Source organism: Oncorhynchus kisutch, linkage group LG29, assembly GCF_002021735.2.
Source record: "Oncorhynchus kisutch isolate 150728-3 linkage group LG29, Okis_V2, whole genome shotgun sequence".
Lineage (NCBI taxonomy): Eukaryota > Metazoa > Chordata > Actinopteri > Salmoniformes > Salmonidae > Oncorhynchus > Oncorhynchus kisutch.
Genome location: NC_034202.2, coordinates 41875846 through 41900209, shown reverse-complemented (window position 1 = coordinate 41900209; position 24364 = coordinate 41875846). Strand labels below are relative to the sequence as shown.

The 24364-nt window shown below is 45.3% G+C and overlaps 1 protein-coding gene across 1 annotated transcript; it reads right to left on the bottom strand.

Moving 5' to 3' along the window:
- Positions 1-2777: 2777 nt before the first annotated feature.
- layna (layilin a) lies at positions 2778-22036 on the bottom strand. The gene is made up of 7 exons (XM_020477056.2): positions 20132-22036; positions 19413-19570; positions 18432-18470; positions 14406-14474; positions 14222-14318; positions 13574-13731; positions 2778-5263 (listed from the first exon to the last, which is right to left on the bottom strand). The coding sequence occupies exons 1-7, from the start codon at positions 20470-20472 to the stop codon at positions 4692-4694; spliced, it is 1434 nt and encodes a 477-aa protein (XP_020332645.1). The 5' UTR covers positions 20473-22036; the 3' UTR covers positions 2778-4691.
- Positions 22037-24364: the final 2328 nt, after the last annotated feature.

Below are 24364 nucleotides of genomic sequence, written 5' to 3'. Positions count from 1 at the left end.
GCTGGGAGGGTGCAGTCGGTCCTCTGCCTGCGTTCCGCTCGTGCCGGGCAAATGTGGGAGTGGAGCCTAAGGGAGAGGTGCGTGTAGTAAGCACTAGATCTCCCGTGCTTACCCACAGCCCGGTTCAACCTGTGCCTGCACTCTGGAGGGTCCGGGCTAGAGTAGTTGTCCAGCCTGGGGAAGTGGTGCCAAGGTCGCGCACCAGAGCTCCAGTGCTCCCCCACAGCCCGGTCCTTCAGGCTCCTCCAAACACCAAGCCTCCTGAAGGTCTCCCCAGCCTGGTGGTTCCTGTGGCAGCCCCACGCACCAGGCTGTCTCTCTGTCTCCTTCCTCCAGGTGGTCCCGCCTGTCCGGCGCCGCTGCCGGAGTGTCCCGCCTGTCCGGCGCCGCTGCCGGAGTGTCCCGCCTGTCCGGCGCCGCTGCCGGAGTGTCCCGCCTGTCCGGCGCCGCTGCCGGAGTGTCCCGCCTGTCCGGCGCCGCTGCCGGAGTGTCCCGCCTGTCCGGCGCCGCTGCCGGAGCCCCTCAGCCCAGAGGCGCCAGAGCCCCTCAGCCCCGAGCTTCTGCCCCTCTGTCCAGAGCTTCTGCCCCTCTGTCCAGAGCTTCTGCCCCTCTGTCCAGAGCTTCTGCCCCTTTGTCCAGAGCTTCTGCCCCTCTGTCCAGAGCTGCCATTGAGAAGGGTGGCCATGGTTAGTAGGCCACGGAGGCGGACTAAGACAATGGTGAAGTGGGGTCCGCGTCCCGCGCCAGAGCCGCCACCGCGGACAGACACCCACCCAGACCCTCCCCTATAGGTCAAGGTTTTGCGGCCGGAGTCCGCACCTTTGGGGGGGGGGTACTGTCACGTTCTGACCTTTATTTTCCTGTGTTTGGTATTTAGTTAGTATGGTCAGGGCGTGAGTTGGGTGGGCAGTCTATGTTTGTTTTTCTATGATTTGGGTATTTCTATGTTTCGGCCTAGTATGGTTCTCAATCAGAGGCAGGTGTCATTAGTTGTCTCTGATTGAGAATCATACTTAGGTAGCCTGGGTTGCACTGTTTGTTTGTGGGTGATTGTCTATGTTGATGGCTTGTTTCAGCGCAGCTCACATTAGCGTCACGGTTGTTATTTTGTTTACTACTTTGGTATAGTGTTTCAGTGTTCAGTTCTTTCTTTATTAAACATTCAACATGAACACATATCACGCTGCATATTGGTCCTCCGATCCTTCTCGCCTCTCGTCTTCAGATGAAGAGGAAGACGACCGTGACACTGCATTAATACAATATAGTTGAATTGTCCTGCTGTAGGGAATCATCAGTCCCTATAAGAATATAGTTGAATTGCCCTGCTGTAGGGAATCATCAGTCCCTATAAGAATATAGTTGAATTGTCCTGCTATAGGGAATCATCAGTCCCTATAAGAATATAGTTGAATTGTCCTGCTGTAGGGAATCATCAGTCCCTATAAGAATATAGTTGAATTATCCTGCTATAGGTAATCATCAGTCCCTATTAGAATATAGTTGAATTGCCCTGCTGTAGGGAATCATTGTACCATCTGAATTGCTGTGAAATATATTTTCAATAACAAAAACTATATTTTTTAAGGATTTTTGAAGTAGGTGAATGAAACTGAAAGTAAAATAGTCTGATGTCACTTGTTAAATCCACTTCAATCAGTGTAGATGAAGGGGAGGAGACAGGTTAAAGAAGGATTTTTAAGCCTTGAGACAATTGAGACATGGATTGTGTGTGTGGCCATTCAGAGGGTGAATGGGCAAGACAAAATATGTAAATGCCTTTGAACGGGGTGTGGTAGTAGGTGTGTCAAGAACTGCAACGCTGCTTGGTTTTTCACACTCAACAATTTATAAATGTACGTTCAGTGTTAGTTTCCTTACATTTTGCATCATTCCATTGCATTGTTAGTTTACCTTTCTTTCCTCTGTCACGTTCGTTTGGTTGTTCATGAGGATCGCTAGCAGTAGTGGATGATATCACACATTATTAAGTTGGGAAATCATTTGGGAGAGGTGGTCTATTTGAATCACTAATCACTCAGACGATATGTAGCCGTTTAAACCTGGAGCCTGGTGCCTGGTTCACGACGACTGGACTGTTGTCATCACAGCTCCATGATTAGGGAGGATTATAGAATTCATAGGACTACTGGTCAACCCCTATTCTCACCTTCCAACATTTTATGGATTCAACAATTGAATCTTTAAAAATGTTATTATAGGCAAGTCAGTTAAGAACAAATTCTTATTTTCAATGACGGCCTAGGAACAGTGGGTTAACTGCCTTGTTCAGGGGCAGAACGACAGATGTTTATCTTGTCAGCTCAGGGATTAGATTCATCAACCTTTCGGTTACTAGTCCAACACTCTAACCACTAGGCTACTCCTATGGCAACTTTCACGATAAAATCAAACCATTGTATTTTTTATTCACATATATTTCGTGCATAAAGGCTCTCCAACGCTGTTAGTATATTTATTATTATATAAAAACTTTCCTATCTCTAAATAATAAACAAGATCAGAGTATATTTTTATCTACCAATTGTTGCTGAAAGGTAGATGAATATGCATGTATTTCAGTGATCCCTAATATTCTGAACCATTCTCTCCATGTATTAGAGTCTGTAGAGAATTAAAGGTACACCAAATTTAAAGGGATGGCTTTAGATAAAAGTACTGAAAACCCTATTTAATGAAATGACTCCACAAGTAAATGAATGACTCCACAAGTAAATGAATGACTCCACAAGTAAATGAATGACTCCACAAGTAAATCTGTTGGCCAGCAAGTGGGAGGGATTTCAGCAGTTGTATTAAATGTATTCAGCAGTGAAAGGGAGCCATGCGTGCAAAGCTCATTATGCACCTGCACAAGGTTAGTCTGTATTTCAACTACAGAGAAGTGCGAATTCAAGGGGTGTGTTCTGAATCGGGCCTAAATTATTGTTGTCATGTTGTGGTCAGGCAGCAAGGGAAGAATGGGACAAGATCTGAACAGGAGGAGGACAGGACCAGGCTTTGGTATCTCAGGCACAGCTGGGGTCAAGGTTCATGACCTGACAGTGACCCCTCAGGGGAGGGCAGCATAACAGGGCCATGCACACACACAGACTGTCAGTAGCTGTCACTGTCAGTATCTGTCAGTGTCAGTAGGTTTCACTGTCAATAGCTGTCACTGTCAATAGCTGTCACTGTCAGTAGCTATCACTCTCAGTAGCTGTCAGTAACTGTCACAGTAGCTATCACTCTCAGTAGCTGTCAGTAGCTGTCACTGTCAGTGGCTGTCAGTAGCTGTCACTGTCAGTAGCTGTCAATAGCTGTCACAGTAGCTATCACTCTCAGTAGATGTCAGTAGCTGTCAGTGTCAGTAGGTTTCACTGTCAGTAGCTGTCAATAGCTGTCACTGTCAGTATCTGTCAGTGTCAGTAGGTTTCACTGTCAATAGCTGTCACTGTCAATAGCTGTCACTGTCAGTAGCTGTCAATAGCTGTCACTGTCAGTAGCTGTCACAGTAGCTGTCACTGTCAGTAGCTGTCACAGTAGCTATCACTGTCAGTAGCTGTCACAGTAGCTATCACTCTCAGTAGCTGTCAGTAACTGTCACAGTAGCTATCACTCTCAGTAGCTGTCAGTAGCTGTAGCTGTCAGTAGCTGTCACTGTCAGTAGCTGTCAATAGCTGTCACAGTAGCTATCACTCTCAGTAGATGTCAGTAGCTGTCAGTGTCAGTCGGTTTCACTGTCAGTAGCTGTCAGTAGATATAACTGTCAGTAGTTGTCACTGTCAGTAGCTGTCAGTAGCTGTCAGTAGATATAACTGTCAGTAGTTGTCACTGTCAGTAGCTGTCAGTAGCTGTCCGTAGTTGTCACAGTAGCTGTCACTGTCAGTAGCTGTCAGTAGATGTCACTGTCAGTAGCTGTCAGTAGATGTAACTGACAGTAGTTGTCACTGTCAGTAGCTGTCCATAGCTGTCAGTTGCTGTCACTGTCAGTAGCTGTCAGTAGATATAACTGTCAGTAGTTGTCACAGTAGCTGTCACTGTCAGTGGCTGTCACTGTCAGTAGCTGTCACTGTCAGTAGCTGTCAGTAGCTGTCAGTGGCTGTTACTGTCAGTAGTTGTCAGTATGTCAGTAGTTGTCACTGTCAGTAGCTGTCAGTAGCTGTCCGTAGCTGTCAGTAGTTGTCACCGTAGCTGTCACTGTCAGTAGCTGTCAGTAGCTGTCAGTAGCTATAACTGTCAGTAGTTGTCACTGTCAGTAGCTGTCAGTAGCTGTCCGTAGCTGTCAGTAGTTGTCACAGTAGCTGTCACTGTCAGTAGCTGTCAGTAGATGTAACTGTCAGTAGTTGTCACTGTCAGTAGCTGTCTGTAGCTGTCACAGTAGCTGTCACTGTCAGTAGCTGTCAGTAGATATAACTGTCAGTAGTTGTCACTGTCAGTAGCTGTCTGTAGCTGTCAGTAGTTGTCACAGTAGCTGTCACTGTCAGTAGCTGTCAGTAGATGTAACTGTCAGTAGTTGTCACTGTCAGTAGCTGTCAGTATATGTCAGTAGTTGTCACTGTCAGTATATGTCAGTAGCTGTCACTGTCAGTAGCTGTCAGTTGCTGTCACTGTCAGTAGCTGTCAGTTGCTGTCACTGTCAGTAGCTGTAACTGTCAGTAGTTGTCAGTAGCTGTAACTGTCAGTAGTTGTTAGTTGCTGTCACTGTCCAACCACTCTTTGTAGCACTTCCCACCCAGACTGCCCTCGTTGCCATAGTAACCCACAGTGGCCTCCTTCCCATAGCAATCTACACTGGCATCGTTCCCATGACGACCCAGGCTTCTCTCGTGCTGTTCAGGGTTACCATAGCGATCCAGGCCGGTTTGGTAAAGACTGTCTCTATAGTGACTAGTGTTGTACAGCTCACTGCTCTTCACCACACGGCCATGAAGACCCAGTCTGTTGTTGTACGTCCCTCCGTTGCCGTGACAACCCAGACTGTTATCGTGCGTCTCTCCGTTGCCATGACGACCCAGACTGTTGTTATAAACCTCTCGGTTACCATGCCGACCCAGACTGTTGTTATAAACCTCTCCGTTGCGACCCAGACTGTTGTGGTAAATGTCTGAGTCGTCTTTGCGTCGCCCCAGACTAAGGTCGTAGAGTTCAGAGGTCAACTGGAAGTTGCTCTCTGTGCTGGCCAGCGTGACGAAACCACTCTCCGTGTCTCGCAGACCCCCCAGGTTGTCATAGTCACCAGGGGACATGTCGGGGGAGGAGCCTAGGAGAAAGAACACAGGCCGTTACTATGGAGAAACAACAGGATCAGTGTTTCCCTTCCCCTTTGAATGAGTCATGGGTGACTGCATACAAAGAGTTTGTCTGAAAGTGGGAGGATCAACACCAGTGGGTGTGTCGAAAGCTAGTCTCGCGAAGCCATAACTCTAAAATCACGTTGTTGTCACGCCTCCCTTTGACGTCCTGGGAATTTTGTTTTAGCAAAACTGGTGTGAATGGACCGCTGGCTCCCAGTGGCTACATGTTGATTGGATGTTACATTTCAAGACCCCTCCCCCATATGCCTGTTGTTGCTATGTGTTTTGTTATCATCACTGTTTTCAGATGAGGGAGGACACATTTTACAGAGTTGTTCTGTAGGCTAGTTTGCAAAATAATAACAATTTATTACATTTCAATAGCGCTTTTCATTATACAATAATTATCTCAAAGTGTAATCCAATTAAATAGAAAAATAGTTTAACAAGTCAAACAAATATATGTAACCAGAGAGCAACAATCAAAGTTTAGGAGGAAGGTTAGGCCATCCGGTCATTTATAAAAAATAAACAAAATATCACAAAAACACTACCGTTCAAAAGTTTGGAGTCACTTAGAAATGTCCTTGGTTTTGAAAGAAAATAAATGTTTTGGTCCATTAAAATAACATCAAATTGTTCAGAAATAGAGTGTAGACACTGTTAATGTATTAAATTACTATTGTAGCTGGAAATGGCCAATATATTTACCCGCAAAACACCAGTCTCAACGTCAACAGTGAAGAGGCGACTCCGGTATGCTGGCCTTCTAGGCAGAGTTGCATAGAAAAAGCCATATCTCAGACTGGCCAATAAAAAGATTAAGATGTGCAAGAGAACACACACTGAACAGAGGAATTCTGCCTCGAAGGCCAGCATCCCGGAGTCGCCTCTTCACTGTTGATGTTGAGACTGTTGTTTTGCGGGTACTAATTAATGAAGCTGCCAGTTGAGGACTTGTGAAGCGTCTGTTTCTCAAACTAGACACTAATGTACTTGTCCTCTTGCTCAGTTGTGCACCGGGGCTTCCCAATCCTCTTTCTGTTCTGGTTAGGGACAGTTTACTCTCTTCTGTGAAGGGAGTAGTACACAGCGTAGTACGGGATCTTCAGTTTCTTGGCAATTTCTCGCTTGGAATAGCCTTCATTTCTCAGAACAAGAATAGAAGAAAGGTCTTTGTTTCTGGACATTTTGAGCCTGTAATCGAACCCACAAACACTGATGCTCCAGATTTGTTTTTATTTGTATTATTTATTTAACTAGGTCAGTTAAGAACAAATTCTTATTTTCAATGAAGGCCTAGGATCAGTGGGTTAAATGTTTACCTTGTCAGCTCGTTGATTCGATCTTACAACCTTTCGTTTACTAGTCCAGCGCTCTAACCACTAGGCTACCTGCCGCCCCAGATACTAGTCTAAAGTAGGCCAGGTTTATTGCTTCTTTAATCAGGACAACAGTTTCCAGCTGTGCTAACATAATTGCAAAATGGTTTTCTAATGATTAATTAGCCTTTTAAAATTATCAACTTTATATTAGATAACACAACGTTCCATTGGAACCCAGGAGTGATGGTTGCTGATAATTGGCCTCTGTACGCCTATGTAGATATTCCATTTAAAAAAACTACAGTTTCCAGCTACAGTAGTAATTTACAACATAAAAAATGTCTACACTGTATTTCTTATCAATTGAATGTTATTTTAATGGACCCCAAACTTAGAAGTTTACATGTGACTGAATTCAAACCAACTGCCTCCATCAGGTAAAACAGTGCATGTTTCTTAACTCATGTTATTGGATGCACACAACGTAAAGAAAAATATGAATGTTGCTGCAGAAGTTGAACCTAACAACAGGTGAAAAGGTTGTTTCTGCCAGCCTTTCCAGACAGACATTTTAACTACCAGGGGCACAAGCAGTTCTTAAGGGGCCAGTGCACCATTTGGCCTCTGCCGAGGTTAATCTGCCGAGATTACTCTGCCGAGGTTACTCTGCCGAGGTTACTCTGCCGAGGTTACTCTGCCGAGGTTACTCTGCCGAGGTTATTCTGTCGAGGTTACTCTGCCGAGGTTACTCTGCCGAGGTTACTCTGCAGGGGTTAGCCGAGGTTACTCTGCCGAGGTTACTCTGCCGAGGTTAGTCTGCCGAGATTACTCTGCCGAGGTTACTCTGCCGAGGTTAGTCTGCTGAGATTACTCTGCCGAGGTTACTCTGCAGGGGTTACTCTGCAGGGGTTACTCTGCCGAGGATACTCTGCCGAGGTTACTCTGCCGTGGTTACTCTGCCGAGGTTACTCTGCAGGGGTTACTCTGCAGGGGTTACTCTGCCGAGGTTAGCCAAGGTTACTCTGCCGAGGTTACTCTGCCGAGGTTAGTCTGCCGAGGTTAGTCTGCAGGGGTTACTCTGCCGAGGTTACTCTGCCGAGGTTACTCTGCCGAGGTTAGTCTGCTGAGGTTACTCTGCAGGGGTTACCCTGCCGAGGTTACTCTGCCGAGGTTAGCCAAGGTTACTCTGCCGAGGTTAGTCTGCCGAGGTTACTCTGCCGAGGTTACTCTGCAGGGGTTACTCTGCCGAGGTTACTCGGCTAACCCCTGCAGAGTAACCTCTGCCGAGGTTACTTAGCCAAGGTTACTCTGCCGAGGTTAGTCTGCTGAGGTTACTCTGCCGAGGTTACTCTGCCGAGGTTACTCTGCCGGGGTTACTCTGCCGAGGTTACTCTGCAGGGGTTACTCTGCAGGGGTTACTCTGCCGAGGTTAGCCAAGGTTACTCTGCCGAGGTTACTCTGCCGAGGTTAGTCTGCCGAGATTACTCTGCCGAGGTTAGTCTGCAGGGGTTACTCTGCCGAGGTTACTCTGCCGAGGTTACTCTGCCGAGGTTAGTCTGCCGAGGTTACTCTGCAGGGGTTACTCTGCCGAGGTTACTCTGCCGAGGTTAGCCAAGGTTACTCTGCCGAGGTTAGTCTGCCGAGGTTACTCTGCCGAGGTTACTCTGCAGGGGTTACTCTGCCGAGGTTACTCTGCCGAGGTTAGTCTGCCGAGGTTACTCTGCAGGGGTTACTCTGCCGAGGTTAGTCTGCCGAGGTTACTCTGCAGGGGTTACTCTGCAGAGGTTACTCTGCCGAGGTTAGTCTGCAGCAGTCTACAGTCAAGAAGACGTATTGACTGTCATTAGTATATTCTACAATGTTTTATCATTCATTATTATTATAATCCACTTCGTCACTAACAGTTTCTTCCTTAACAAAAATGTTTGATGCAAACTCGAACTTACGGTTAAAAACACTAAATTATAAGTCAACCACTTTAGCAGTGTGTCCCTCCAAGAAGGGATGAGGAGAGCAACAGCCTAACATGACTGCTGTTTGACACTGTATGGTGATATGTAGAGAAGTGATGAGGAGAACAGCCAAACATGACTGCTGTTTGACACTGTATGGTGATATGTAGAGAAGTGATGAGGAGAGCAACAACCAAACATGACTGCTGTTTGACACTGTATGGTGATATGTAGAGAAGTGATGAGGAGAACAGCCAAACATGACTGCTGTTTGACACTGTATGGTGATATGTAGAGAAGTGATGAGGAGAGCAACAACCAAACATGACTGCTGTTTGACACTGTATGGTGATATGTAGAGAAGTGATGAGGAGAACAGCCAAACATGACTGCTGTTTGACACTGTATGGTGATATGTAGAGAAGTGATGAGGAGAGCAACAACCAAACATGACTGCTGTTTGACACTGTATGGTGATATGTAGAGAAGTGATGAGGAGAGCAACAACCAAACATGACTGCTGTTTGACACTGTATGGTGATATGTAGAGAAGTGATGAGGAGAGCAACAACCAAACATGACTGCTGTTTGACACTGTATGGTGATATGTAGAGAAGTGATGAGGAGAACAGCCAAACATGACTGCTGTTTGACACTGTATGGTGATATGTAGAGAAGTGATGAGGAGAGCAACAACCAAACATGACTGCTGTTTGACACTGTATGGTGATATGTAGAGAAGTGATGAGGAGAGCAACAACCAAACATGACTGCTGTTTGACACTGTATGGTGATATGTAGAGAAGTGATGAGGAGAACAACCAAACATGACTGCTGTTTGACACTGTATGGTGATATGTAGAGAAGTGATGAGGAGAGCAACAACCAAACATGACTGCTGTTTGACACTGTATGGTGATATGTAGAGAAGTGATGAGGAGAACAGCCAAACATGACTGCTGTTTGACACTGTATGGTGATATGTAGAGAAGTGATGAGGAGAACAGCCAAACATGACTGCTGTTTGACACTGTATGGTGATATGTAGAGAAGTGATGAGGAGAGCAACAGCCAAACATGACTGCTGTTTGACACTGTATGGTGATATGTAGAGAAGTGATGAGGAGAGCAACAGCCAAACATGACTGCTGTTCGGCGCATCTTTTAAAAAAAAATGTACAATGTGTGATACATTTTCTTGTCTTTTACCATAAAAGCACATAGATGTATGTGAAATAGATTATTTATTTTATGCCTCGACACAATCCTGTCTTGGAGCTCTACGGACAATTCCTTCGACCTCATGTTTAATCAAGTTGTAGAAACATCTCAAGGATGATTAATGGAAACAGGATGCACCAGAGCTTAATTTTGAGTCTCATAGCAAAGGGTCTGAATTATGTAAAAAAGGTACGTTTTTATTTATTTTGGGTGTAGATTGATGAGGAAAAATCTATTTTAAAATAAGGCTGTAACATAACATAATGTGGGGAAAATGAAGGGGTCTGAATACTTTCTAAATGCATTGCAAATGCCTGGAATATTTCAATTTTGGAGAATGGGTTAAAGTTATGTATAGTTACACCAGGCGTAAAATTGTCAATATAGGCTACTTCTCAGAAAGAATTAAACTGTCAAGAGGAGTAAAACAAGGTTGTCCACTATCGGCATATCTATTTATTATGGGCATCGAAATGTTAGCTATTATTATTTTTATTTAACCTGCATTTAACTAGGCAACTCAGTTAAGAAGACATTCTTATTTACAATGACAGCCTACCCTGGCCAAACCCTACTCCGGCCAAACCCTACCCCGGCCAAACCCTACCCCGGCCAAACCCTACCCTGGCCAAACCCTAACCCAGATGATGCTGGGCCAATTGTGTGCCGCCCTATGGGACACCCAATCACTGCCGGTTGGTTTGGAATCAAACCAGGGTCTGTAGTGATGCCTCTAGCACTGAGATGCAGTGCCTTAGACCGCTGCGCCACTCGGGAGCCCAAATCAGATCCAACAATAATATCAAGGGCCTAGAAATGCAGGGCTTAAAAACAAAGGTGTCATGTACGCTGATGATTCATGTTCTCTCTTAACTCTACATGTGAATCCCTCCACAGCCTCATAGAGGATCTAGTTAGCAAAAATGGATAAGATCTTGCTACCATGGAAAGGAAAAGTACCTGTCTATCTGTGGAAAAATCACTCTTTAGTCATATCCCAGTTTACCTATTTGCTTATGGGCTTGCCTACATCTAGCGACTTGTTTTTAAAATTAGATGATCAAAAAAGATTCCATTTTATTTGGAACGGCAAGCCAGACAAAATTAAACGGGTCTAACTATCAATAGATAGATACTGTAGATATCATCCTAACCAACTTGCCCTCCAAATACACCTCTGCTGTTTTCAACCAAGATCTCAGCGATCACTGCCTCATCCGTAATCCGTAATCCTGCATCCGTAATGGGTCTGCGGTCAAACAACCACCCCTCATCACTGTCAAACGCTCCCTAAAACACTTCAGCGAGCAGGCCTTTCTAATCGACCTGGCCGGGGTATCCTGGAAGGAAATTGACCTCATCCCGTCAGTAGAGGATGCCTGGTTATTCTTTAAAAGTGCTTTCCTCACAATCTTAAATAAGCATGCACCATTCAAAAAATGTAGAACCAGGAACAGATATAGCCCTTGGTTCACTCCAGACCTGATTGCCCTTGACCAGCACAAAAACATCCTGTGGCGTTCTGCATTTGCATCGAAAAGTCCCAGTGATATGCAACTTTTCACAGAAGTTAGGAACAAATATACACAGGCAGTAAGGAAAGCCAAGACAAGCTTTTTCAAGCAGAAATTTGCATCCTGTAGCACAAACTCAAAAAGGTTCTGGGACACTGTAAAGTCCATGGAGATTAAGAGCACCTCCTCCCAGCTGCCCACTGCACTGAGGCTAGGAAACACTGTCACCACTGATAAATCCACTATAATTGATCATTTGAATTTTTCTACAGCTGGCCATGCTTTCCACCGGGCTATTCCTACCCCAATCAACTGCCCTGCACCCCCCACAGCAACTCGCCCAAGCCCCCACCACTTCTCCTTCACCCAAATCCAGTCAGCTGATGTTCTGAAAGAGCTGCAAAATCTGGACCCCTACAAATCAGCCGGGCTACACAATCTGGACCCTCTCTTTCTAAAATTATCTGCTGAAATTGTTGCAACACCTATCACTAGCCTGTTCAACCTCTCTTTCGTATCGTCTGAAGTTCCCATAGATTAGAAAGCTGCTGTGGTCATCCCCCTCTTCAAAGGGGGAGACACTCTAGATCCAAACTGCTACAGACCTGTATCTATCCTGCCCTGCCTTTCTAAGGTCTTTGAAAGCCAAGTTAACAAACAGATTACCGACCATTTTGAATCCCACCGTACCTTCTCCTCTATGCAATCTGGTTTCAGAGCTGGTCATGGGTGCACCTCAGCCATGCTCAAGGTTCTAAACGTCATCATAACCGCCATCGATAAGAGACATTACTGTGCAGCCATATTCATCGACCTGGCCACGGCTTTCGACTCTGTCAATCATAACATTCTTATTGGCAGACTCAACAGCCTTGGTTTCTCAAATGACTGCCTCGCCTGGTTCACCAACTACTTCTCAGACAGAGTTCAGTGTCAAATCAGAGGGCCTGTTGTCTGGAACTCTGGAAGTCTCTCCTGTGGGTGCCACAGGGTTCAATTCTCGGGCCGACTCTCTTCTCTGTATACATCAATGATGTCGCTCTTTCTGCTGGTGAGTCTCTGATCCACCTCTACGCAGACGACACCATTCTGTATACCTCTGGCCCTTCTTTGGACACTGTTTTAACAAACCTCCAGACGAGCTTCAATGCCATACAACTCTCCTTCCGTGGCCTCCAACTGCAAGTAAAACTAAATGCATGCTCTCCAGCATTACTACTCTGGAAGGTTCTGACTTAGAATATGTGGACAACTACAAATACAATGGAGCAAAAAAGTATTTAGTCAGCCACCAATTGTGCAAGTTCTCCCACTTAAAAAGATGAGAGAGGCCTGTAAGTTTGATCATAGGTACACTTCAACTATGACAGACAAAATGAGAAAAAAAATCCAGGAAATCACATTGTAGGATTTTTAATGAATATATTTTGGTGGAAAATAAGTATTTGGTCACCTACAAACAAGCAAGATTTCTCGGGATGGGGAAGTCTCTCCACGTCGTCAGACTTTCGGTTTTTAGTATTGCATATTGGGGCTTCTTTGTGTTCATTTGTTATGATTTGTTTTGGCACCTCTCAACACCCCTCATTAATCACCATCTATACATGTGTCCACTCATTTACACTACTGCCTACTGACTACACACAGCATTGTTACTTGGATATAGGTAACTTCGTTTGATAAATATATATTTTTATTTCTTTATCTCTGCATTGACTCCCTCTTTGATATGGACTACGAGCCAGTTTGCAACACTGTCCATATGTAGCTTGCTTTTGGTAAAAGGTTCAGGAATGGCTGACTCTGCAAATAGCACTGCAAGGTGATAAAAAAAAAATCATAGTCAATCAATAATATAAAACTCTTAGCATAAATGTTTCTTTAATTTACAATCTGTAGAAACAGAATAGAAAGCACAGTTAAAATATACAGTGCATTTGTAAAGTATTCAGACCCCTTGACTTTTTCCACATTTTGTTGAGTTACAGCCTTATTTTAAAATAGATTAAATTGTTTTTTTTCCCCCCTGATCAATCTACACACAATACCTCATAATGACAAAACAAAAACAGATTTTGGAAAATGCAACCGTTTCCAATAACCGAGCCGATAAGGTGAAAAATCTGTCTGTGGCCTTGAGTAAGGCACTTAACCCCTTAATTTTCTCCAGTACATCTACGGTTGACCCTGTACAACACCACATTACACTGACCCTGTACAACACCACATTACACTGCACCAGTGACAATAAAACATATTTTTACCTAAGAAGGAAGTGTTCTTGGTGTGGGGGCGTGTTCCAGCCAGGTCGGCCTCCTGCTGGGAGCGAATCACGTTGTAGACGTCAGGCGGCTGGGCGGGGTTTGGACAGGACCCTGGGTCGCTAGGACACACCTCTGTCTGCTGTTCACACCGCTTCCTCCTACACATAGAGACAGTGAGCTTCCTCCTACACACAGAGACAATGAGCTTTCTCCTACACACAGAGACAGTGAGCTTCCTCCTACACACAGAGACAATGAGCTTCCTCCTACACACAGAGACAATGAGCTTCCTCCTACACACAGAGACAATGAGCTTCCTCCTACACACAGAGATAGTGAGCTTCCTCCTACACAGAGAGACAATGAGCTTCCTCCTACACACAGAGAAAATGAGCTTCCTCCTACACACAGAGACAGTGAGCTTCCTCCTACACACAGAGACAATGAGCTTCCTCCTACACACAGAGACAATGAGCTTCCTCCTACACACAGAGACAGTGAGCTTCCTCCTACACACAGAGACAGTGAGCTTCTGGAATAGATATATTGACAGTCACTAAATCAGTCAATGCATTATTCTCAATCTGGTAGTATGAATGCTATCCATACTACCAGTCTATCTCATGCTAGTTAGTACTTGCTCCTCACCGTCGAGCCAGCAGCGTGAAGCAGAAGACCGCAGTTGCTATTAGTAACACCATCAACAACGGGATGATGGGCAGGACTATGTAAACAATGTTCAGAGCTGAAACAGACACACACAGTTCAGAGACATGCACAAAAAACACACACACGGTAAGAGGTCAGGGTAATAGGTTAGAGGTCAGGGTACCTGGGGTCTGTCTCTTCTCTTCAGTGTCAAAGGTCGTGGTCAGGGGTGACAGAGACAAGGGAGGAGCCTCTGTAGACAGGAACATTAATGTTCATTAATTTAGTTATATCTATCGATACTCATCTATACATAGTCATTTAGTTATATCTATCTATACTCATAGTCATTTAGTTATATCTATCTATACTCATAGTCATTTAGTTATATCTGTCACGTGGGACTAGGTGGGTGAGGAAAGAATCAGGCGCAGAGAGTTCCACTGGGAAAATGTGCTCTTTTCATATGGCACAAAAAATGACAAGCCCAACAACACAGGGCGCGGAGAGTAAATGACAAGCCCAACAACACAGGGCGCGGACAGTAAATGACAAGCCCAACAACACAGGGCGCGGACAGTAAATGACAAGCCCAACAACACAGGGCGCGGACAGTAAATGTGACTACCCAACAACACAGGGCGCGGACAGTAAATGACAAGCCCAACAACACAGGGCGCGGACAGTAAATGTGACTACCCAACAACACAGGGCGCGGACAGTAAAAGTGACTACCCAACAACACAGGGCGCAGACAGTAAAAGACAAGCCCAACAACACAGGGCGCGGACAGTAAATGACAAGCCCAACAACACAGGGCGCGGACAGTAAATGTGACTAACCAACAACACAGGGCGCAGACAGTAAAAGACAAGCCCAACAACACAGGGCGCGGACAGTAAATGACAAGCCCAACAACACAGGGCGCGGACAGTAAATGTGACTAACCAACAACACAGGGCGCGGACAGTAAATGTGACTACCCAACAACACAGGGCGCGGACATTAAATGTGACTACCCAACAACACAGGGCGCGGACAGTAAAAGTGACTACCCAACAACACAGGGCGCGGACATTAAATGACAAGCCCAACAACACAGGGCGCGGAGAGTAAATGACAAGCCCAACAACACAGGGCGCGGACAGTAAATGACAAGCCCAACAACACAGGGCGCGGACAGTAAATGACAAGCCCAACAACACAGGGCGCGGACAGTAAATGTGACTACCCAACAACACAGGGCGCGGACAGTAAATGACAAGCCCAACAACACAGGGCGCGGACAGTAAATGACAAGCCCAACAACACAGGGCGCGGACAGTAAATGACAAGCCCAACAACACAGGGCGCGGACAGTAAATGACAAGCCCAACAACACAGGGCGCGGACAGTAAATGTGACTACCCAACAACACAGGGCGCGGACAGTAAATGACAAGCCCAACAACACAGGGCGCGGACAGTAAATGTGACTACCCAACAACACAGGGCGCGGACAGTAAAAGTGACTACCCAACAACACAGGGCGCGGACAGTAAATGTGACTACCCAACAACACAGGGCGCAGACAGTAAATGACAAGCCCAACAACACAGGGCGCGGACAGTAAATGTGACTACCCAACAACACAGGGCGCGGACAGTAAATGTGACTACCCAACAACACAGGGCGCGGACAGTAAAAGTGACTACCCAACAACACAGGGCGCGGACAGTAAAAGTGACTACCCAACAACACAGGGCGCGGACAGTAAAAGTGACTACCCAACAACACAGGGCGCGGACAGTAAAAGTGACTACCCAACAACACAGGGCGCGGACAGTAAAAGTGACTACCCAACAACACAGGGCGCGGACAGTAAAAGTGACTACCCAACAACACAGGGCGCGGACAGTAAAAGTGACTACCCAAAACACAGGGTGCCAAGTCCAGAAAATATTATCCACCTCTACCTAAACGCACACACGTAACACAAAGACATTCCCGCGCAAAACAAGGGTGGGTACACTACTTTAAATAAGGAAGCTCATTAAGCACATACAACAAGACACAGGTGAAACGAATAAGACAAAACAAACAGACAAAAGAAAAAGGGATCGGTGGCGGCTAGTAGGCCGGTGATGATGACCGCTGAGCACCGCCCGAACAGGCAGGGGAGCCAACTTCGGGGGAAGTCGTGACAATATCTCTATAAACTCATACAGTTGAAGTTGGAAGTTTACATATACGTTAGCAAAATACATTTAAACTCTGTTTTTCACAATTCCTGACATTTAATCCTGGTAATAATTCCCTGTCTTAGGTCAGTTAGGATAAACACTTTATTTTAAGAAAGTGAAATGTAGTAGAGAGAATTATTTCTTTCAGCTTTTATTTCTTTCATCACATTCCCAGTGGATCAGAAGTTTACATACACTTAATTAGTATTTGGTAACATTGCCTTTAAATTGTTTAACTTGGGTCAAATGTTTCTGGTAGCCTTCCACAAGCTTCCCACAATAAGTTGGGTGAATTTTGGCCCATTCCTCCTGACAGAGCTGGTATAGGTCAGGGCTTTGTGATGGCCTCTCCGATACCTTGACTTTGTTGTCCAACTTTGGAAGAATTCTTGGGGTCATTGTCCATTTGGAAGACCCATTAGTGACCCTTTAACTTCCTGACTGACGTCTTGAGATGTTGCTTCAATATATCCACATCATTTTCCTAACTCACAATGCCATCTATTTTGTGAAGTGCACCAGTCCCTCCTGCAGCAAAGCACCCCCACAACATGATGCTGCCACCCCCGTGCTTCACGGTTGGGATGGTGTTCTTCGGCTTGCAAGCCTCACCCTTTTTTCTCCAAGATGGTCATTATGACCAAACAGTTGCATTTTTGTTTCATCAGACCAGAGGACATTTGCACTTTTCACATCAAAGTACGTTCATCTCTACAAGACAGAACGCATCTCCTTCCTGAGTGGTATGACGGCTGCATGATCCCATGACATTTATACGTGCGTACTATTGTTTGTACAGATGAACTCGGTAACTTCAGGCTTTGGAAATTGCTCCCAAGGATGAACCAGACTTGTGGAGGTCTTTAAAAAAATTCGGAAAAATTCTTTGCTGAATTCTTTTGATTTTCCCATGATGTCAAGCAAAGAGACACTGAGTTTGAAGATAGGCCTTGAAATACATCCATAGGTACACACCTAATTGACTCAAGTGATGGCAAGTAGCCTATCAGAAGCTTTTTTTTCCTTTTTTTTCTGGAATTTTCCAAGCTGTTTAAAGGCACAGTCAACTTAGTGTATGTAAACTTGTAAACTTCTGACCATTGTGATACAATAAATTATAAGTGAAATAATCTGTCTGTAAACAATTGCTGAAAAAATTACTTGTGTCATGCACAAAGTAGATGTCCTAACCGACTTGCCAAAACTATAGTTTGTTAACAAGAAATGTGTGGAGTGATTGAAAAAATGAGTTATGACTCTAACCTAAGTGTATGTAAAGTTTCCGACTTCAACAGTATATACATAGTAATTTAGTTAAATCTATCTATACATCTAGTGGAAAGCCTTCCCAGAAGAGTGGAGGCTGTTATAGCAGCAATGTTCCAACATCTAGTGGAAAGCCTTCCCAGAAGAGTGGAGGCTGTTATAGCAGCAATGTTCCTACATCTAGTGGAAAGCCTTCCCAGAAGAGTGGAGGCTGTTATAGCAGCAATGTTCCAACATCTAGTGGAAAGCCTTCCCAGAAGAGTGGAGGCTGTTATAGCAGCAATGTTCCTACATCTAGTGGAAAGCCTTCCCAGAAGAGTAGAGGCTGTTATAGCAGCAATGTTCCAACATCTAGTGGAAAGCCTTCCCAGAAGAGTGGAGGCTGTTATAGCAGCAATGTTCCTACATCTAGTGGAAAGCCTTCCCTGAAGAGTGGAGAATGTTATAGCAGCAAAGGGGGACCAACTCCATATTAATGACTTCCCAGAAGAGTGGAGGCTGTTACAGCAGCAAAGGGGGACCAACTCAATATTAATGACTTCCCAGAAGAGTGGAGGCTGTTACAGCAGCAAAGGGGGACCAACTCCATATTAATGCCCATGGTGTTGGAATGAGATGTTCAACGAGAAGATGTCCACATACTTCTGGCCATGTAGTGTACCTATTAATATTCAGACCTCATTAATACCATGAATATTCAGACACTTTAAGTAGCGTTGTTACCTGGGTGTGCAGTGTTGGGGGAGGGTTCAGGAGCCTTCTCTGGAACACAACACAATCAATCAGTTATAAAACCCTTTTAACATGAGCAGATGTAACAAAGATGTCACAACAACCCAACCTAAAACTCCAAACAGCAGATGTAGAAGCACAGTGGCTAGGAAAAACTCCATAGAAAGGAAGGAACCTAGGAAGCAACCAAGAGAGGACTGGGGCTCTGAGGGGTGGCCAGTCCTCTTCTGGCTGTACTGGGTAGAGAGGAACCAGGCTCTGAGGGGTGACTAGTCATCTACTGGCTGTACTGTGTAGACCAGATGAACCAGGCTCTGAGGGGTGGCCAGTCCTCTTCTGGCTGTACTGGGTAGAGAGGAACCAGGCTCTGAGGGGTGACTAGTCCTCTACTGGCTGTAGTGGGTAGACCAGAGGAACCAGGCTCTGAGGGGTGACTAGTCCTCTACTGGCTGTAGTGGGTAGACCAGAGGAACCAGGCTCTGAGGGGTGACCAGTCCTCTACTGACTGTACTGGGTAGACCAGAGGAACCAGGCAATGAGAGGTGACCAGTCCTCTACTGGTTGTACTGGGTAGAGAGGAACCAGGCTCTGAGGGGTGACCAGTCCTCTACTGGGTGTACTGGGTAGACCAGAGGAACCAGGCAATGAGAGGTGACCAGTCCTCTACTGGCTGTACTGGGTAGAGAGGAACCAGGCTCTGAGGGGTGACCAGTCCTCCACTGGCTGTACTGGGTAGACCAGAGGAACCAGGCAATGAGAGGTGACCAGTCCTCTACTGGTTGTACTGGGTAGAGAGGAACCAGGCTCTGAGGGGTGACCAGTCCTCCACTGGCTGTACTGGGTAGACCAGAGGAACCAGGCTCTGAGGGGTATCTGCTGTGTACTATCATCTGTGTGTGTGTGTGTGTGTGTGTGTGTGTGTGTGTGTGTGTGTGTGTGTGTGTGTGTGTGTGTGTGTGTGTGTGTGTGTACCTGCAGTGTACTTGCAGATGAAATTGTTCTTGGTGTCACAGTTGTCATCGTTCCAATGGAACATGTAGAGTCCTCCGAGGCCGGGCGGGGCGGACGGTTGGTGGTACATCACCACACACACCTCGTAACCACAGGACGGCTCGTCCCAGTGCCAGTTCCTAACACACACGCATGCAGGAACAAACACACACAGCAACACACATATGTAAAGTTACACACCGCTGTCTATTATTATATGAACTATTCCATGTAAGCAGAAGGAGGCGTGGCTTAAAGCAAACCCATTTGAAGGAGGCGTGGCTTAAAGCTGACCCAACTGAAGGAGGCGGGGCTTAGAGCAGACCCAACTGAAGGAGGCGGGGCTTAGAGCAGACCCACCTGAAGGAGGCCTCGCTTAAAGCAGACCCACCTGAAGGAGGCGTGGCTTAAAGCAGACCCACCTGAAGGAGGCGTGGCTTAAAGCAGACCCAACTGAAGGAGGCGGGGCTTAGAGCAGACCCACCTGAAGGAGGCTGGGCTTAGAGCAGACCCACCTGAAGGAGGCGTGGCTTAAAGCAGACCCAACTGAAGGAGGCGGGGCTTAGAGCAGACCCACCTGATGGAGGCGGGGCTTAAAGTAGACCCACCTGAAGGAGGTGTGGCTTAGAGCAGACCCACCTGATGGAGGCGGGGCTTAGAGCTGACCCACCTGATGGAGGTGGGGCTTAGAGCAGACCCACCTGAAGGAGGCGAGGCTCCCGTCGGTCCAGTAGTACTGTGAGGGACAGTCGTCAACGTTTTCCGTGTCACCATGGTTACGACGTAGGCCAATCCAGAAGTCTCCGTCGGAGGGACGGAGCTCAGTGACAAGCTGCTCTATGATTCGCTGCTCGGCCGGTGACTCAACGCTCAGCAGCTCCCCTCCGTCACGGCGACACGCTAGCTTCGCCTCCAGGAAGCTGAGCCGCCGTCCAGGGTCAGAAAAATATGCCAGTTTATAGCAGGGCCGGCCCCGATCCACCCTACACACACGCTGGCCTACACACGCACAGACACACACTGTTACTATTGCTACGTACATCGATGGGGAAATTTACACTAATAATAACTAGCTAAATTGGGACAGACATTTTTTATTCATACTGGTTAATAAACAACCCTACACCTCACCTCTGACTTCAAACAACTCCGCTATGGAGGGACAGACAGACAGACAGACAGACAGACAGACAGACAGACAGACAGACAGACAGACAGACAGACAGACAGACAGACAGACAGACAGACAGACAGAGGGGCCAGTTAATGTCATGTTATTTTATGTTATATTTCTGTGTTAAATGAAACCCCCTCTACAGTGACATCACTTACACAGCCTTCCAATATAATAACATCAACAACATTCTGATGTAGATGAGAGAGATTAGGCTAGGACGGTATCCAGATTGTCATACCTTCATACCGACCTTGTGCCATACCGGGATATTCAGTACTACCGGCACTGAACACAAGGGGCGCTGTTTTCAACCCCACTGATAATCTGTAATCCAAAAGGTTTAGCAATGCTAACAAGTACATGTACAATCCCATAGAGAATGTATTTTATAGTGTCTGACCAAAACTATACAAGTATACAATTAACTCAAAAATCTAGCTGGCAAACATTTAATTACGAATTCCATACTGTAATTAGATCACCTAGCGCATACTGCCCAACACTTAAAAAGTAGCAACAAATATTCTAATTGTTTTCTAAATAGATTTTTCCAAATACCCCGGTATATATGGTATACCTCCCAAGCCTAAGAGAGAACTAACCATTGTCTGTATCTGAAGAACAGAGATAATAGAGAACCAAACACAGTCTGTATCTGAGGAACAGAGATGATAGAGAACCAAACACAGTCTGTATCTGAGGAACAGAGATGATAGAGAACCAAACACAGTCTGTATCTGAGGAACAGAGATGATAGAGAACCAAACACAGTCTGTATCTGAGGAACAGAGATGATAGAGAAACAACCACTGTCTGTATCTGAGGCAGAGTTGCTCAGTTGCTGTGGCTCAGTTGGTAGAGCATGGCACTTGCAACACAAGGGGTATGGGTTTGATTCCTACGAGGGACCAGTATGAAAATGTATTGTATACACTCACTACTGTAAGTCGCTCCGGATAAGAGTGTCTGCAAAATGACTAAAACTAACAGAGATGAACCAACCACTGTCTGCATCTGAGGAACAGAGATGATAGAGAACCAACCACTGTCTGTATCTGATGATATAGAACCAACCACTGTCTGCATCTGAGGAACAGAGATGATAGAGAACCAACCATTGTCTGTATCTGAGGAACAGAGATGATAGAGAACCAACCACTGTCTGTATCTGATGATAGAGAACCAACTACTGTCTGTATCTGATGATAGAGAACCAACCACTGTCTGTATCTGATGATAGAGAACCAACCACTGCCTATATCTGATGATAGAGAACCAACCACTGTCTGCATCTGAGGAACAGAGATGATAGAGAACCAATCACTGTCTGTATCTGAGGATAGAGAACCAAACACTGTAACTCCACATTGATCTGGTACTTCCTGTATATAGCTCCACATTAATCTGGTACTTCCTGTATATAGCTCCGCATTGATCTGGTACTCCCTGTATATAGCTCCACATTAATCTGGTACTCCCTGTTTATAGCTCCACATTAATCTGGTACTCCCTGTTTATAGCTCCACATTAATCTGGTACTTCCTGTATATAGCTCCACATTAATCTGGTACTTCCTGTATATAGCTCCACATTAATCTGGTACTTCCTGTATATAGCTCCACATTAATCTGGTACGTGTAATCCCTGAACACAGTGCAACATTGATCTGGTACTCCCTGTATATAGCTCCACATTGATCTGGTACTGGTACTCCCTGTATATAGCTCCACGTTGATCTGGTACTCCCTGTATATAGCTCAACATTGATCTGGTACTGGTGCCCTGTATATAGCTCCACATTGATCTGGTACTTCCTGTATATAGCTCCACATTGATCTGGTACTTCCTGTATATAGCTCAACATTGATCTGGTACTTCCTGTATATAGCTCCACAATGATCTGGTACTGGTACTTCCTGTATATAGCTCCACATTGATCTGGTACTTCCTGTATATAGCTCCACATTGATCTGGTACTGGTACTCCCTGTATATAGCTCCACATTGATCTGGTACTTCCTGTATATAGCTCCACATTGATCTGGTACTTCCTGTATATAGCTCAACATTGATCTGGTACTTCCTGTATATAGCTCCACATTGATCTGGTACTGGTACTTCCTGTATATAGCTCCACATTGATCTGATACTTCCTGTATTTAAATCCAATCTTGTGAATTTTATTTTATTCCTCGTGTTACTATTTAATTTTCCAAAAATGTGTTATTTTTAAACTCTGCATCGCTTCAGCAAGCATTTCACGATAAAGTCTATACTAGTTGTGTACAGCACATGTGACAAATACAATTTAATTTGGTGTGTGTGTGTGTGTGTGTGTCACTCACCTGTGATAAGGCTGGCCGCAGCAGACTGGAGCAAAGACACAACAATCAGATTCACCACCTGGTCCTTCCTCCTTCTCTTCTTCACCTCTCCCTCCATCAGAGAACTGACCGACTGAAGCCCCGAAGTCAGATATACACGCTTTAACAGCACACTACAGTACAGGCTACTATCTACTCAAGATAATAGAGACCAGGCTTACTACAGAGAGACTCTCCCTACACACACTGAACCACTAGTAGAGAGAGAGAGAGAGTATGTGGATGTAATCTTTTAAGAGCAGTTTTAATGATGATGATGAGGAGGAGGAGGAGGAGGAGGAGGAGGATGAGGAGGAGGGGGAGGGGGACGTTAGTTATTGATCTTGAAAGTCGGGGGAGGAGAAGAAGGAGTGATCTAATCAGCAGAGTGCTACTGGTTCTAAACGCTGACTAGACTACAGGCACACTACAGACAGACACTACTGATACACTACAGACAGTAGCGTAACTGGTATCGTCTGTCAGCAGACTGGGATGACTCGACAACTAACGAGGAGGAGATTTTTTTGTCACTCATCATTTGGACCAAACGAGCATCTGATGTAATATGCTGGTAAAGTTATGACATTATTAGCACTGAACATGTAAACAATTAAGCTATTGGTGACAAACATTCAGTTGGAAAGTTAATGATACTTATGTGATAATACCCGAGAAGCCGGTGTTTGGAGGACATGTTGAAACGCCACCCAGTCGTTCGTTCCTAATGTTCCATTGCCATACTGGCTGGCAACATTCTTTTCCCTTGCTTGCTAGCTAGCCAACTACGGCTAACTTACAGTCACGTCAAACAGACAGAATAACAACAGTAGCTGCATTTATTTAAGCTGTTTTCTAGTGACATTTATTTGGATACATCCATAACAATGAGCTAATGAGGCACGATTTCACCTGGCATAGAAAATGTGCTCTCTCCTCAGGACACTGTTGTTCAGAGGAGCTAGCCAACAACACAGCTAACACAATCACTTCAAACTGAAGCTGGAAAGACTGCAAACTAGCTGCACTTCTTTTCATTTGACCTTTTCTCAATGTACATTTGTCTATATCCATAAACATGATGCCAGCTAATTAATGATTTCAACTGGCTGAGATAGGCTGCCTGCCTCTCTCTCGTGTCCCGACTCTCGACACGTTCATTACTATGGGACAGCTGAAGATTGAATTTCAATACTGAAACAATGTCAGAGGGACAGACAATAAGGTTTATACAAATCTCCGCTGTTGAAAACTAAATGTAAGTCAAAAAGAAATTTGAGATAATTTCTAGATGCTTTATATAGTGAAGATCAAGTTTATACATTGCCTGGCTGGGCTGATGAGACAGTGGATTGCACAGTCAAATGGAACAGAGTAAATAGGCATTTTAACGTC